This window comes from Ambystoma mexicanum, chromosome 11, assembly GCF_040938575.1.
Source record: "Ambystoma mexicanum isolate Mex_15411 chromosome 11, UKY_AmexF1_1, whole genome shotgun sequence".
Lineage (NCBI taxonomy): Eukaryota > Metazoa > Chordata > Amphibia > Caudata > Ambystomatidae > Ambystoma > Ambystoma mexicanum.
This window is the reverse complement of record NC_090934.1, coordinates 1,454,262,269-1,454,279,717: the sequence shown is the minus strand read 5'-3', so window position 1 is coordinate 1,454,279,717 and position 17,449 is coordinate 1,454,262,269. Positions and strand designations below refer to the sequence as shown.

General features: G+C 47.2%; 1 protein-coding gene across 2 annotated transcripts in view; it reads left to right on the top strand.

The window, feature by feature from the left end:
* The window catches only part of IGDCC4 (immunoglobulin superfamily DCC subclass member 4), a 677,662-nt gene that overhangs the window by 291,825 nt on the left and 368,388 nt on the right, over nucleotides 1-17,449 (top strand). For both annotated transcript variants that reach the window (XM_069625112.1, XM_069625111.1), the window contains exon 4: nucleotides 3,716-3,849. In XM_069625112.1, coding sequence (XP_069481213.1) covers nucleotides 3,716-3,849 — 134 coding nt within the window. The remainder of the gene's footprint in view (nucleotides 1-3,715; nucleotides 3,850-17,449) is intronic.

The window sequence follows — 17,449 nt, the reverse complement described above, 5'->3', positions numbered from 1 at the left end:
CTAATAAAGTTGGTGCTACACCACAGTTCTTTTAAAAATATTTTACAAAGCACTGCCAATCAGCCTGATGGATGCCTCCACACATGCAAATCGAGAGCAAGAAATCGCTTGGATTGAGTATTCTTCTAATACTGTCCCCGCCAGTTTCTTATCTATGGATCCCGCTTGATCCGGGTCGATCATGATGGCAGGACTTATTCATGCCTGTTGGGCAAAAGCGTATTTCCTCTCTAACGCCCAAAATGTAACTTGAAAACACAGTGAAGAGAGGAACATTCCGTCTACTTTTGAATCTGTGAATCTAGGTAAATGTTCCAGCAAAGATGCAAAATATCCCTTTGGGTCAAGTGTGCTAGCGCTAGAAAGCATTGATGGGCCGCCTAATAGGTGTGCCGGCAACTGTGCCTTTGTACTGCCTGTTAGTGCTTTCTGGAACAATTCGAAGTCAGGTGTGCCCTCCAATTGGTTACTGATCTGTAAATCTGGGCCCTTCCAGCGTGCTCATTGATTTTGTTGCTTACCGCCTGGTGAGATTCTACTGTTGCATAGGGCTTCTGACCCTCTCCCCTGCTATCCTCTGATCCCACCCCCCACTTTTTGTCTCGGCCCCATGATGCTCTCCATCTCCCCTATCTTTTCAAATTGATTCTCCATCACCTATCCTCCCTCTCTCACAAAGTCTGGAAGGAAGAAACTTAAAAAGGCACTCCTGAGCTCCAGCCCTGGTCTGCCCATCGCAGGCACCTACATCAATTCTTCCTCCAGACAATCACAGACATCCTCTTTGCTGTTCCTTCTTCTAACATATGGACCCCCCATATGGTCTTTGTCCTCTCCCCTTTCTCCTCCTTCCCCATTATTGGTGGCACTAGATGGGAAGTGCTCCTGGCTCACTTTGCATCCTCCAAATGCACTGTTAATTGCATTGTCTATCACAATGGCACGGTCATGGCCCCGGGCACTCAGCCCAACCTCCTCCTTCTTCACAGGCATCTTCCATCTCTCTCCACCTCACGGACGATTCCCAGCCAGGCCGTAACACGTGTCTGGGGTTGCTGTTGCACAAAGACTGATATGTTGTGGATATTTCTCTTCTGTGAAAGGGATAGTGAGCTAATACATCTGGTTGAGACTCTCCAGAGACTGAGGCTGGTAGAGAGACTCCCAGAACCCCCCACTGTTTTGCTTATTAAAAAGTAACTTTGGGCCGGGTCTCGCCCTAAGTTACTAGGGTAATCCAGACGTAGACCCCTCGCTCACTGTTCTTAAAGAAGCACAGCTCCACCTCACTGATGAGGCCCAGCCAGGCCGAACACGTGTCTGGGGTTGCTGTTGGTACTCTTGTTCAGAGGAGAATTGCCTAGCATTTCAGTGCTGGACTGCCCCAGGGCAGGACAAAGACTGATAGGTTGTGGATATTTCTCTTCTGTGAAAGGGATAGTGAACTAAAACATTTGGTTGAGACTCCCCCAAGACGGAGGCCGGTAGAGAGACTCCCAGAACCCCCCCTGTTTTGCACATCCCCACTCCTAGCGTCTCTTGAAAGGTCGATGCTGTGGGCCAATAGCTTCACTTTTGTCCTCCTTTGTTCATAATAAAGTTGATTACTTTGGAGAAGGACATATTCTGTACCATCTGAAATGACCACTTCTAAATATCTGCTTTCACTGTGCAGCTCTCTATATAATTCCGGGAAACAGTTCTGTGTGTGCTTTGCCTCCAGCTCCTGCATGGGAAACTCCAATTCTTGGTCACTGGATTCCGTAACAATGCCATCCTAGCTGTCCAATTCTAGGTTTTCTTCAATGACTTCTGTGACAAATCCCTCGATGTTGTCGCTTCTCCCCGGAAAGAGACCGTTCCCATGGGGCCACGGAGGTGAGGCTGATACCCGATAGTCCCCCTGGGGGTGGTACTCAGCAGGAAGATCCCAGTGGCGGGAACTCTTCCTGTGGGACAGGTGAAGACTACCGAGACTGAACGCGGTATGTAAACCACCGAGCCTCAAGACAATGTTCTTTGAACAGCAGGAATAGGGCCCAAATACCCCTACGCTGTCTTCCGCCTCTTTCTTCCGCTAGTGACCTCATATATAGAAGCCCTGTATATCAGGTAGATGTTACTGTGATGAGGTAGAGTGAGGAAAGAGCGAGTATGGATGACTACAAAAGTACTGACACGAGGAAGAGCAGGGCAATGAAGAGCCCTACACAGAACCAATACTGTTATCTTGCATGTACAATTCTCTCTGTTTCTCATCATTTGGGCCGAAGACACCATTCACAGCTTTATAGTGTCTCCTAATTAGGCCTGGTTCGCTATCCTGCCAGGCCCCTCTTCAGGTCTCTCTGGGGTGCTCTCTCACCCAACATGTCCTTATATGGTCTCTGTTTGGTCCCACTGGGACGAAGAAGATGGTCCTTCACTTCCGCCTAACCACAGCCTCTGGTGTCTTCCAATGCCTTGCCGGACCCCCTCGGTGTACCTTCCAACTTGTTTTTGCAAACACTAGCAAGCTTCTCTGTCTTCCCCTGGGCTCTCGCGGTCTGCTCTCACCTTTCGCTGGCTCCACCACCTTGGTTTCTCCCTGCGCGTTGGGTCCCACTCGGCCCACTCGGTTGGCTGTCTTCCTGCCACCGGGCGTCAGGTTCCCCAGCCTTCAGGTAAGACTTTTGCTCCCCTCCCCAACCCACCACTCTCCATGCGCTACTCCTCCAGGGCCACCTTCCGCTTTCATGATTGTGTAATAGAGGTTTCACAGATGTTACGTGACAAACGTCGATTGCACGATCATGAAAGTGCACCATACGAGAAGGTATTGGCAGCGTATGGAGTTGATAATTACTGTTCCCTTAACGAAGCTCATTTGGCCTCTCTGTGCTAGAATTTGCACCAATTAAATCACCTTGGCCAGGGATGCAGTCATTGTCATTATGTGATATTGGTCGCTTGCACAGCACATGTCGCCCGGTGGTCGACTCTCAGCAAGAGTAGCATGGGTGATCAGATGTGGGTCGCCTTGAGAGAAACCAGTCTTATCCTCAGCCTGTGGGACTACACCCCAATCTGAACCAAACTTCTGAGCATCCCCAATGACGGGCAAAAGCGTAACCTCTCACATCTGCCATGGAAAGGGCTGCAATCAATGAGCGTAAGATGGCGATGTCTCCTCAACGAAAACTATAACACTGAATCACATCGAAAGTGATCCAATATTTGTTTAAAGGCACTAAACACGCTGCTCACCATTTTTCAAGAGTGGTGCAATTATATAATGAAACTCCAGTCCTAGAATATTTGGGGAAAGTGTTGGATAGTGCTTTAGAAAAGATATTGAATCACTTTCGATGTGATTTGGTATTATGGGTTTCGTTAATATCACTGGATACCATTTCTATTTTACTCTGAGATGAAAGCTGTGCCCGGGAAATGTGTGATTAACCTGAGTGTGTGGCTTCCTCTTTGCCAGGTAGCCCTGTGGCTACTGTTTGGCATTAAGTAGATACATGAGCTTTTCTCAAGACAATATGGCGGCCCCATACATGGTGTTTGCCCTCTGGTGGTCCTTGCTGTCAGTGGTTTGTGCATGCGTAACCTGCAAGCTGCTGGTGCTATTTTGTGGACCTGTGGTAAGGGGATACTACTGCCTGTGGGTTACAGTTGTGAAGTGAGTACGTGCTCTTGATTCTGTACATCCTTGCCCCTTTTCTCCCAGGTTCATCGTTTTTCCAAGTGGCATTCTTCAGATTGTGGACGTGCAGTTGTCTGACGCGGGGACCTACCGCTGCTTGGCATCCAATGTGGCACGGAAACGCTACAGCAATGGAGCGGCCCTCAATGTCTTGGAAGGTAGGGTGGACCTCTTTTTATCACCTTTGTTTTGTTCTCATCTTTCCCTTCCATTGTATTCCATTGCTCACATCCTCCTCTCCTTCCCTTTAATCTGTTTCCTTTTTCATCTCCCCTCTCTGCTCCCTCCATCTTCTCTCTCTCTTTGGTTGGACCTCTCTCCCTCCATCTCTTCCCTTTCCACCTGCCCTCATCACTCATATGCCCCATCATGGCCTACTTTGGTTGTACGTGCCTTACCCATAACCTATTCTCCCCCATATCCAACCCCATACACATCCCTTTGCCCCCCTTTCTTCTTCAGCACTTTACATCACTTCTTTCACTTTTCTTTTTCAAAGTGCTACTCCATTAAATGAACCCGTCTGAAATTGAGTAGATTGAGTAATTGAGCAAATGTTTCAGGAACTTGTAGCTTAACTTTTCCCATTATAAAACTAGGACTACAACTCCCAGAATGCAAAGAAAAACCACGACTGGATAACCACCTTCAGATTGGAATGGGTCATGTTAGCAACTATGGTACTGTTTGCTTATAGTGCACTGAATAGTCCACATATGTAGGCTTTGCTCAAGGTTTGCATTTTTAAAAAACCAATGATTTGAAGATGTATATACGTCATTTTCAACAGCAACGAATGCATCGAATATTTTCTGTCATATATTTGCTTTCCGATCTGTCCACTGGATTTACACGTGTGGAACACCTACGAGTGAGGATCTAGTTTGCAAACTGAATGGAAACTGAACATCTTCTGTAGTTTGAAGGAATGGGTGCATCGACGTGTATCCATAACTCCTTCATATCCCTTTTCAGAATTGTGCCAGCCTGAAGAGCAGAGGGACTTTTATCTTTCCAATCTTTAGAAGGCAACCCTGGCCTCAGGATATTCTGCGGCAAGCTGTTCCCTTCGGATTACCGTGAATTAATCGAATCCGAAATATCTGCAGGAGAAAAAAATGAAAGTTATTTTACCGAAAATAACTTTCGGTTTTCTCTCGCCTGGACATTTTGGACAACCCTCTTCCACCACCCCTTTACTTACTTGTGGGTGGCACACCTCCTTGTGTGCTGCCGTCTCCTGCCTCCCTTTGCGACGCCGGTTCCCTTCACTTGCGTAAATGGGAACTGGTGCCGAAGGGTCCTCTTCTCTCTTTTTTTTCTTTATTTCTACGGGTGCGGGAGACACACTTGCAACCCCTGCTGACATTAAACAGGCGCGGTGTTGAGCGGTTTTCGGATAATGGACTGACTCTCCTTACAATGATGAGCAGGATTCCTGCAGGTGAGTATAGCGCTGTGCGGGGCGCGCTAAATGTTCTTTTGAATAGCTTTCCTTTGCTATGCCTGACTAACATGCTGTGTCTTTTCTGTTCAGCAGGTGCGGCGCAATTCCAGGAAGAAGATGGAAGAACTGCTCGATGGAGTTCCTGGAAGATGTCGAGGTGTGGCGCAATTCAGGATGATGGAAGAACCGCTCGATGGAGTTCCTGGAGGATGCTGACCCCAGGTGAGTGTAGCTACCCACGTGGGTACCTTCTTTTCTGCTTCTTCTGCAGATGCAGTGGTCCGTGAATAAGCGGAAGGCGAGGCCGGGATGTTAGACTGCTGGTAAGGCCTTCGACGCTTTAATAACTCCTGTTCTTCTCTTTTCACAGGTGTCGAAGGACGGGAAACTCTGGAAGGGCGTGGCAGAAGAGGTGCAAGAGCTGAACAGACACAGTGAGCGTTATGCTGCAGGAGTGCAGAATAACGTGAAGCATGTTCTGTTTGCAGGGTGCTGTTTAAATAGCCTTGCAAGTAGTTCCAGGCAAATAGTACTCTTAACAGTATCCTGCCTCTTCAGGTAAAGTAGTCCCAAGCCACACCCTGCACTGAAAGGCTCAGCCTCCCTAAACTGAGAATATAGTTCCATGAAGCCAACACCTACTATGAGCCTGGCGCCATTGGCGCCAGGACTGAGTCCAGGAGAGTCTATTTGGGGCTTGATAAGCCCTTAAGGATGCCAGTGTCAGGGATGGGCTCACCAGTTTCAGGGGTTTGGGAGCACGCACCATGACAGGTCCCCCGCTCTCAATCATACAGCCAGCAAAGAGCAAAAGAGACCCGACCAGAGTGGAATGCAGAGAATGCCCACATTCCGTGGCCAGCAAGAACTGCAACACAGCAGGTACGCTGGTTGCCTATGTTGGAGGGAGCAGGGAAAAAGAGAGAGCAAGCGGGGAAGAGGGACGGATAGCCCTAACCCATGTAAGGGTCCCAGGGGATTGAGAAACCAAACACAACAAGATGAGTTGAGGGGTTGTGGGAACATGAGGAACCCAAGCAGTCAGTGTCACAAGGACTCAAGAACACTAAGAGAATCAGAGGTAGAAAAGGGTCACAGGGACCCTAGCAAACAATGTGTTATATTGGGTTAGGGCACCCCCGACGAGCCACAGGGGCTAAACAAGCAGAGTGACAAAAACCTTTTCACGGGAGCGCAAGAATGCCTGATGTTTGGTTGAAGTGCGCAGATGATGACCAATGCGGTGGAAATGGAGGGGAATATCCCTCCACATGAAAAAGATTGGAGATTTTGTGTTTACAGGAACTTGAGACTATTTTGAACTTTGAGAAACTAAAAGGAACTTTTTAATAGACTGATAAAAACTGTTTGTTTTTTAGTGGAACTTTTGTTAATCCTAACATTGGACCAAGACCCAGGAGGGATTCTTGGAAAAGACTGCAAAACGTGTATGACAACCAGAGAGTGCATGGCACTCCTTATATGGTCTTTATGTTTTTGTCTGGTGGTAGGGCCAGTTTTGTAGACCAAGGACTATTTTTACTTTTGACTTAAGACAGGTACCCTAGTTTAGTTTGATAGGAAGGGACTCCCTTTTAGCAATAGGGTCAGGTAGGTGTTATTCCTTTTATTTCAATATAAGTATCTTTCATCATTACCTCTAGTCCAAGTCCTTTTTCTGACTATCCCCACTAGCAATTCACGCAAGTGAAATACATTTTACAGGCCACAAAATGTGCACTTCGCTCTAGTCGTTGGTAAGTGTTAGATAATTCACTATTGCCGAGTATAAATTGGTAGCACTCCTGCCTCGGGGCAAGTGACTTATAATAATTTACAGCTTTACATTTTTCACCTTAACTCTTATTACGTAAGCTATTTTCATAGGAGGCAGGCAAAGGTCCTTATTTTGCAAGGGACCGCTCATCATCCCGCTGCTCGGAACACGTCACCTGAGTAGTGCAGGTTGACTAAAGGTTTAGACATATGCGCACTTGATACTCTCTATTTTCCTCAATTGGGTGAATTTCTGATGCTTGTGGATCTGCTTAGAATCACATGCTGTGCATATAGTCTGACATCTGGTGGCAATCACGGAGTATTACATCTTTTTTCAAAGATTGAAAAGGGACTTCCACTTGGGCATTTCTGTAACACTCTCCCTATCGTGACAGATGTGTAGTGTAGCCATGATCCTTCACGCGTCAAGTTCCTTCCAGATAGTTTTTTCCGCCATGCTGGTTGGTAACTTTCATGCAGAGCTTGTGTTAATGAGATGTACCTGTGTTTTATTCGGGTCCTCGATGCATCCTTTCCAAGATTTAATTGACAGCCATTTCCAGTTTGCCGCCTGCGACTCTCCGATTCAATTCTCGATGACGGGCGACGGCCTTCACCTTCAGGATTCAGCCTTTGCAGTAGAGAGAGTGGGGACCTTTTATTCTCAGCATTTCTCTTTAGAGGATGCCTTTTCTTCCTTTCCCCCTCCTCTTTTTTCCCTTGTCTGGCTGCTCTTTTTGCACTTCACGATGGAGTGGACTTAAAATTTCCATTTAAATTTTGCCCTTCCTATAATAGGAAGTTCTGTGGAAGGACAAAACATAAGTAGTGTAATAACTGTTTATGTTGTGACAACAACGGCCAGCGTTTCAAGGCCTGCCGATTCTTTAAGCCTAAAATGCTTAAAGAAAGCTGAACAAAGCAGTCGGAGGCGTATGACATGCAGGCAGAGTCCCATTCTCGTGCCGGCGCTGTCACCTTAGACAAGATTTTCTCCAGCAGCCCAAGATTCTAGTTTGGAGGCCGTACACGTTGTTGTGGGGTTGGCCGACACCCATGTGCCGATCCCAGTCCCACTAGATATGCCAAACGCACTGCTACGGGGAGACCACCGACTGGCGACAGGCACACACATTCTCACACCACCAAGGCTAAACACACAACCCCTTGGTTGGGTGAAAGTTTCAGCAGGGTTTGGTGAACCTGATGGTTCTCGGCGCACTGCGCCCCTGCTGTCACTTGTGGCGCATGGTACCAAGTATTACGCTTCCTAGGGTGCCTGTTTCTGGTGCATTGAAAGACAAATCGAAACTCGCTTCTTTAAGCCAAAGTCACCCTAAATTAAGGGAGAAACAATCTAAGGCCCTTTTCCACCGGGACATCCATGGGTCTGGCCTTCAGGCGCCTTCTTGTTTGCCACCAGGCTATATCAGGCCTCCTCTCCATTATCACAGTCCTTACAGGGGCCCAAAAGTCCTATTCAGGAAGAGGTAGCTCTCCCACTTCCAGGAACCCCAACTACCAGCTCCTGGACTAGGGAAAGACTTGATGTGTACGGACAAAGTCTCTGAAAGTATTGGTTTCTCAGCTAAATTTGATGAGATTCTTCACTAAAGATCTAGTTCCTTGGAGGAGGGCACTAGGCACTGCAAGTCTCCTAGGCTTCAGTCCCCCGTGCACTGCGCTACCTCTCCTAGACTTGAGCTCCCTGATCCGTCTGAAGATATTTTTCAGGACGCTCAATATGATCAAGATGATGATGTGTTCTATGTCTCAGACCACGATGATGGATCCCATGACCCAGATGCATGGCTGATGACCAGGGGAACTGGCCCACTAACCCTGCTCATGAGGCAGAGCCTGGCAATATGTTTATGGACGCCACTCCCGTTACCCCACCCGGGGAGGCTTCCCCTATTGATGACCAGCTGCTCTTCAATAACATTCTTAGGAAGGCAGTGGACCATTTCAACATCGTCACTCAGGAGGCGATGCCTGACTCCAACTTTGTGGAAGACATCCTCAAAGGAAAGGTTCCAGTCAACCAGGCTATTCCCTTCTCAACTGCAGTAAGAAGCGCATTGCCCCTTCTTTACTTAGACCCTCCCTTACTCAGGTGGTGAATCCACATGTTGAAAAGATGTTTTGACCCATGCCTCCTGAAATCCTTTATTTCTGGGGCCTCTCCATTCCAAACTCCCTGGTGGTCACCACAACTACCAAACCTGCAGGCGTTCCCCTGTCTTCAGCTGAGGCTCCTCCCAATAAAGATTTGGGCAAGAGGATTACTTCTTCTGCGGCCTATAGTAGCTGCATCGTCAATAACACCACTCTGCTTAACAACTTCAATGATGTACAGTGGGGTCTGGGACAGTATGTACCTCAGAATGTTCCTGAACTGGCTAAGTCACAACTACTTGCGACTGTGCAGGAGGGGTGTCCGGTTAAGCAAAATATTCTAAAGAACATGCTTGACGGTTGGCAGAGTGTTCACAGAAGGGTCTCTTTTAAAAATGCTTGGCTGAAGAACTCATGGTATAAACCCGAGACGCAAGCCTCACTCATCAATAAGCCATTGAAGAGTCAGCTCTCTTTGGGAAAGCAGTGGACGATGCTCTCGAGATGGCAAAGAAACAGAATGAGACCCTAAAATCTCTCATCCTCGATTTCCAGCCGGCCGTATGTGCAGCACAGGGTTTTTAATACCGGCCTCTCCTTTCGTAGGCAATCCTTCTCTCATACCACTGAGGGTTCCTACGGTACAAGCGGATCACACTGGCACTCTGGCCAAGGAGCGTCCAACACATATTAAGCCCTGGTGTGGTAAAGGAAGTGGTAGGAGGCTAATGACTCTTCGGTCCGAGTCCCCTCCCATGCATTGCCTGTAGGAGGTGGGATAACATGCTTCAGCCACGCATGGGAGGGGCTCACTTCAGACAAGTGGGTGCTCAAGACAGTGGGCGAGGGTTACTGCATCAAGTTTCTTCAGACACCTGTTACCACCCGTCAAAGAACAGACGAATGTCTCCAGACCATCTCCTCATCCTTCTGTCAGAAGTGGAGGCCCTGCTGCAAAAGGGAGCAATAGAACCCGTCCCAGATCATCAGGCAAACAAGGGTATCTGTTCGATATAATTCCCTGTACCCACACAGGATCTGACCATGCACCCTGTATTAGACCTGCACCCTGCAAACAAGTATGTCAAGCCTCAGAGGTTGAGGATGACAACTCTGCAGGAAGTCATTACACTGCTATAGCAGGAGAAATACATGGCCACCTTGGATATGAAAGATGCATTCTTTCATATTTCATTGTTGACAGCGCACAGAAAGTACCTGAGGTTCAAAATAGAGAACACTTTCTATCAAATCAAGGTACTGCCCTTCGGCATTGCCTCAAGGTTCTGGCAGTGGCGGCAGCTCACCTATGCAGACAGTCCGTTCCGGTGTACCCTTATCTAGACTACTGGCTCATAACATTAGACATACATCAAGCGTGTCTGGAGAAACCCCAAAAGACTGCAGACCTACTCTTTCAACTGGGTTCTAGATCAACAAAAAGAAATGATCAAGTCTTGTCCCCAGCCATATGAAACAATTTCTGGGGGCCCTAATTTAAACAGAAGATGGGCTTGCCCTTCAAAGAGATGGTCCAAAACATGTTGTTCCTGACCCCTCAGTATGGAGCCGGTGATCAGATAACTGTACGGAGAACCATGTGGCTATTAGAAATGATACCATGCTGCATTTTCCTGGTTCCACACGCTGGTCTGCGCATGCGTCCTGGGCAAGAGCAGCTCTCGAGTTAATGGCGTCAGGCACGCGGTCAGTGGGACGATCCACTCGTTGTCTCAAAAGTCCTCATTCTTTCATGGCAGTGGTGGACGACGGACAACCTTCCGAAGGGGATATCATTCACCACCCCTGCAGTAGAGGCCACTCTCACCACAGACGCATCCCTGTCAGGCACCAGGCAGCTCACGGCACGTGGTTACAATCAGTAGCAAACAAACACATCAACCTGTTAGAGCCACTAGCAGTATTCAAAGCCCTGAAAGCCTTTCAGACACATCTGCAAGGGAAGACTGTCCTGGTCCTTACAGACAGCACCGCGGCCATGTTTTACCTAAACAGTGTGAACCTCACTCTCCAGGGCTGTCCATACTGTCACAGAGCATTTGGAAATGGGCACTCAATCACATGTTCCTCCTGTCACAGCACATTCCAGGAGTGCACACTCCTCTTGTGGCCATGCTCAGCAGAGACGTTCAGCTACTCGTAGAACACGAGGGGTGCTTGCACGACCACATTTTGCACAATGTCTTTGCAGAATGTAGACATCCAGACATCAACCTCTTTGCATCACTAGAGAATACACAATGCCCAGACTACGCCTCCAGGTAATCCCAAAAGATGTGCAAGGGGAATGGTCTCTGGATCAAATGGTCAGGGAGATTTGCCTATGCTCCCCCCCCCCCGATCAGGGGGAGAACTCTGAACTCTTTCCCTCCAGCTCTCAGTTTAGCAGCATAGCTCCTGATGTCATAGAGTTTGGCCATCTCCAACTGCCTCAAAGGTGTATGGACATTCTTAGAGAGGCACGGAAACGAAATACCAGGCACTCATTTCCAGTAAATTGAAACTGTGAGGGGTCAGTAATGCGAAGCAGACAACTGCTTGTGTTTTTATCCAAATTAAACATTGTATTAAAGATAAAAAGTGCACATTAATTCTCACTATACCTACTCTATTTGGAACTTCGCTACATAGTCTAAGAGCTAAGGGGATCACCCCTGGTATAAACAAAACTGAATGAGTGAATAACCAACAAGCAGTGATTTGGATGATCTTCACCTGTCCTGGGTAAATCCTTTCCCCGGGATTGTTCAAAGTCAATTTCCCCAAGTGTTCAAACAAAAGAATAAAGTCTTGAACCAATTCTTTAAAGTTTCAAATGCAACAAAAGTTCACCAAATAAACATCCACTGGTAACAGTTCTTCTGCTGAAAAGTTCTCCTTCCAGTTCCAGCCAAGAAAACAGCACCAATGGTAATCCTGGATATCCTCTTCCCAGGATTATGTCTCCACAGTTCCAAGATAAAAGGAACAACTTCTGCTGCAACAGCTGTCCATGCAATTGTCACCTATGCTGTGTCTTTGATATAATGGTCCGGATGCTACTTCTTAGGAGGTTGCTTTGCTCTTGACAACCCCCCTTCTACTACTGTTACCATGGGAACAGGCTCCTTTGTTCCACAGTATGCCACTACTTCAACCCCCGTTAGTGTAAGATGCACTAACAGTATTATACACAACCACAGGTGTGGTAAATCTACTTCAACTTGATACTTTAGAGTTGTTAGGTATTTGAAAGACAAGACTCTGCGACCTCCACAGGTAGGCAAGGGACTCTTCTTTTCTAGGCTATAAGAAAAGGGCAGCCTCTTTAACCTCCAATATAACCTGCCTCTGATTCCAGACTGCTTTTCTTTCAACTTCAGCAGTATCTTCTTACAAGCACCCAACTTCATTCACATATTCATGGTTCCAGTAGCTACCCTGAAGCTGTATTGCCACAGTCCCAGCTTTTGATAACAATGTCACACTTGTATCAGAGGACACTGGACCAGTAACAACTTTAACAACCTCACAATGCAGGTGGATGGATTTCAACAGGGCTGGTTTCACTATAGAAAGGATTCGCCTACTGGATTAGGCAATGCTTGTTCCTTTCTTCAGTTCAACAACTTCTATATTTACAGAATACTTGTTCTGGATTTGATAACGTTCAATCTTCAAAAGGGAAACATATTTAGGTACATGCGACCACTCTTTAACTTGAAAGACCGATAAGGAATTGTATTGCCCTTCACTAACATGGAGTTGTACTCTTTCTACGATCGGGAATCACACTTGTTCCCACGCAGCCTCTCTAATGTAGTATGTCTTGTAACAATTTGTGATATACGTGAGCACTCCGACTTGCATTAGAAGTGCACGTGATACATTTTCATTGTCAGCAGGACTCTTCACCACGATGAACAGTTTCTACTCGCTTCCACTCTTATGCAAGTTAATATAGAGCAGGTAACAGTTACCAACAAGGTTGTCAAAGTGAACCCGAACACAGAGCTTCTCACCGGCTCCAGGAACTGGAGCGGTTCCGGGCTGCTTCCACTTCCCGACTTCATGACCTTCTGCTACTACTTTAGACACACTTGCCACCCACACCCCTCTTCAGCATGGGTGTCTCTGGTATGCCCTTATCTACGGGGAGTCTCCTTCACTACTCTGTCCCTTGGCTTGTACACAGGCCTTGGGTTGCAGCACAATCACGGCTCGGCAATCACAACCACTAGGCGCACCTCGGAAGCCCGTCAATCTCGGCACATCTCTTCCAGTGCAGCCAATGCAAGGCAGTGTTTGTGAACACAGGACTCTCTCAGAACCTGCAGGTGAAATCTGATTTTCTCTCGTCCCGGTGTCCCTTAAGTGATCACACTTTCTCGTGAACTGCCAGTCTTCTCCTTCTGCTACTACTGCCAGCCTTCCAGCTCCTGCTCCAGCTCCTGCTGCAGCTCCTTCCTCCTTGATATGATGTGATATGATAGGTTATTTATAACACGTTTAATACCCAGAGGTTTCTAAGCGCGGACCCGTGCATCGAACCTGTGTTGCTCCGTGTCGTCTTGCTTCCAAGGCAAGCACGTTGACTCTGAGCTGTCCTCCCGAGACTCCTGCCGAGGGGAGTCAACCTTGCAGGTCTCAGACCGGCTCTGGTCAAGTTGCCGACTCGAGCTCGACCTGAGCTTTAAGCTAGTGCTCGGCCGGAAAATGGGCAGAACCTTGGCTGCCAGTACAGAGGGGAGGGACACCCCACCTAAGTGATGGTCTACACTTACCACAGACCCTCACTCCTCAGGGTGTGCAATCTTTCCTTGCTGGTGGCAAGACATCACGCAGAGCACGGCTATTAAATACTTTTCAAAGGCCTAGTCGGACACACATTTGATTGGGATGATCTTAATATTCGTGGCGGTAGTTGGGAGTTGGAGGGCGGGGGAGTAGAGCCAAGTGTGATCACTAAGTGATCAGAACTGCATGGGTGCATGTATCCATGAAAGCCTCCCAGTGTTGCTTCTCTGTGCCTCCTTCCAAGACAATGACCCCCTCCTTTTTAAACTGTCTAGTTTATTTCCATAATATCTGCTGGTTTAAAACAAAAAAGGTTTGCCTTTTGAGCAATCTTTATTTTCTTCACATCATGCAAGCTTCTTTCCTGTGTCAATCAAACAATGACTACAATCAACTAACCTCGTCACACAGGTTTGTTTTCTGTTCTGGGCCTTTGAGTGTTGGAAGCGCTATTAACATACATAGAGGAGATGTGTAGGCTGCCAATTCTATTGATTCTGGTCCTTCAGGCTGAAGATAATACATGCTCCAACTTACACTTGTCAGCTTCATTTATGGCACCTGTGTACTTTCAAGGTCCTCGTGCCATAAAAGATATTTGACCTCAAAATAGACATACATCAATCCATATTTGCAAACAGCACCCATTCCATTTAGCAGAGGCTAGTCTGGTCCTGGTTTATTACTTTACATGATAAGATTTGTAGTCTTGGATTTCTCCATTCTAAATCTGACTTCAAATCCCACAACGAAAGGAAACAATGGGACTTGACTAGCATCTCAATAATGTAATGGGGCGTGTTTGCATATCTTTGAGAGTTGAGAGGATATGTGGTTAAGTGTCTAAAGTGCAGACTGGTCTCAAATTCTGGATTCACCACTTAACTCAAATGTGTGATCTTGGGCAAATTCATGTGATCTCATTGTGTAGCATCTGCCACACTTGGGATTGCAGATACAGGCTATGTGTCTTGTTATGGGGTGCAGGGTGATCAGATGTGGGTTTTGTGTTGCGGGGAGGCAGGAAGCAGGTATGAGTTTTATGTTGTCTGGGGGCAAGCTGCCAGGGGGTGAGTTTCGTGTTTTGGAACAATGGGGAGGCGGTACATCAGGCTTGCGTTTTGCGTTGTGCCGGGAAGTGTTGTAGGCAGGCAGGTGGTATGGTATGAGTCTTTTGCAAGCTTGACTCATGTCTAGCAGAAAAAGGCTGATTGAGGGTGGAGGGGTTTCTGGGGAGAGTACCTGGTTTGTGGGTGGGTGTTGACTGATGGAGACAGAGGTCTCTGATGGAGAAGAATGGCTCACTGGGACAAACGCGACTGACATGTACACAGGTGATTGACTGATAGCAGCGAGTGTTAGAGATGACTGATGAGCCGACAGTTATCTGGCGGGGAGAGAGGCGATTCGTTATTAGGGAGAGTGAACTGATGAGGAAAGTGTTGACTCACTGACAGCAAGAGTGGTGATGGATGGAGTGGGGTCGAGTGCAGCAGTGATGCAGACAGCTGGCAGTCCCCTCTTCCATACAATGAATTAGTACCCGGCGAGGGACGATGAGATTGTAACAAGCTTCGCTCGGGCCTGTAACTATGGGCCCCCAGGGCATTATCTGAAATAGTAATGCCCACCCCCTGCTCGGGGCTTATTGCTTAAGTACACATCCGTTAGAGGGAGCAGGCATCACCTTGTTTTCGCCAGCCGTAGCACAGTATTGTGAGCGTCACTAGAGATCTGTCAGGCACTGTATCATCTCCCCCTTAGACAGTGTGTCTGTGGGTGCTAGAGATGGACCAAGAGCGGGGTGCAAGGTCAAGTGGTGGGACCATGCCTGGGATGGAAAGGCCCCTGGAGCACTAGACTTTGCAATTCTCTCCACAACCACATGCGATGATCAGGAACTGCTGCCAATCTTGCCTGCGTTTCTTATTTACCTTTAGTTATTAATGAAAAGCTTCTTTGTTATGTTACACTGACTTGGTAAAGCGCTGCTACCACCCAAAGGTATCTTGGCGCTGTGACAGGATAACCCAGAGGGTCATGGAGAAGTGGCCAAAGGAAAAACAAAACCGAGCAGCTATTGAGGGTAAAGATATGTTTTGAGGGTTTTTCTGAAAATCTAAATGATCAACGATGCACCTAAGAGCCAGACGAAGTGAGTTCCAAAGTAGGGGAGCCGCAACAGAAAAGGCCCAACCCCCAATGGTTGCCTTCCTAAAGCATGGAACAGAAAGAAGATTGTGATTTACTGAGCATGGATTCCAGTTGGGGGAATATGGAATCATTTTCTCTCAGAGATAGAAAGCTCCTTCACCATGAATTGCCCGGTGAACTAGGCAGAGGGCCTTAAACTTCACTCTGCTATAAAGGGGGAGCCAGTGAGGTCTCTTCAGAACTGGAAAAACATGGGCATACTTGGGAAGCCCGGCCACAAACCGTGCTCTTGAATCCGGTGACAGAAAAGGCATCCCCTTTTTTTAAGGTTCTTAGTTTGAAATATCGCGAGCTACGCATGCACTAACCCACAATTCTGGAGAGAGCGAAGCCGAGACTTCTATTCCCAGGGCTTTGCAATCACCCGCCCTCTTTTTTTTATTTTACTCGAGTTCATATTAATTTTCAGATGTGAAATAGTGGGCGGTTCAAGGGTCGGCTATCCTTGCTCTGTGTTTACACCCTTAACCGTCCATTATTGTATCATGTTTAGCACGCTCCTGCCCTTTTCATAGTCTCGTGGTGCTTTTCACTTGTATGTCACTTGGTGTGTTTGCTCTTTGCTTTCCCTTCTGTGCGGCCGCCTCTGCCATGTTAGAGCCAGTAACTGAAGGCTGCCCCAGCCTAAGAGACACGCTTGATTCGCACTCCTCAAATATGTGACGTTACATAAAACTGTACACGAGTTTAGGGGCCCCTTACATACAAATGGAAGAGACCTAAATGAAATTGTGGGCCAGCACCACAGGGAGGAATGTAGAAAGCAGAACCTATATTTCAGGCCAGGGGCAAACATGTCAAGTTGCAATCTACTAGCCAGGCATAAAAAGTAACTTGCCATCTCAGTTCTCCCCTATACACACAGCACAGCATTTCCTACTCACCCAGGTCAATCATCACTATAAATGGCGTGTGGCGAGTGCACATTGTGTGGTCTGACTCAGCCCATACCATCTTTACAGTCATGTTTTCCTCCATAGCACATGGCCAAGTAAAAAGGGTAGGGACTGTCTCGCAAAGCAGTGAACTTATATATTTTAAAAGCACCCTATCCTGCGCCAGACTGCTTTGTGTGTCTCCTGCCTCAACCTTCCAAAAACATTAAGCTGGTTTGTGTGAATAAATGTTCTCTTGTAAATGAACTCCTTTCATATGTTGGGTGACGGGTATACAGTCGTTTTGCCGGCAGATTTGTTTTGTCATCATTTTGTAATGAAAAATATTAATCGAAAAAACGAATTGAAAAGTAAATGGTAGATGGGTAAGGGGATAAAAGGGTAAGGGGGAAAGGGATTAAATAGTAGGGAAGATGTGGGTTGCGGGGGAACCACCCGAAATATAAAGCACATTTTCCATGAGTTTTTTCAATGAAAAGGTTTTGTAAAAAATCTCATCGAAAAAAA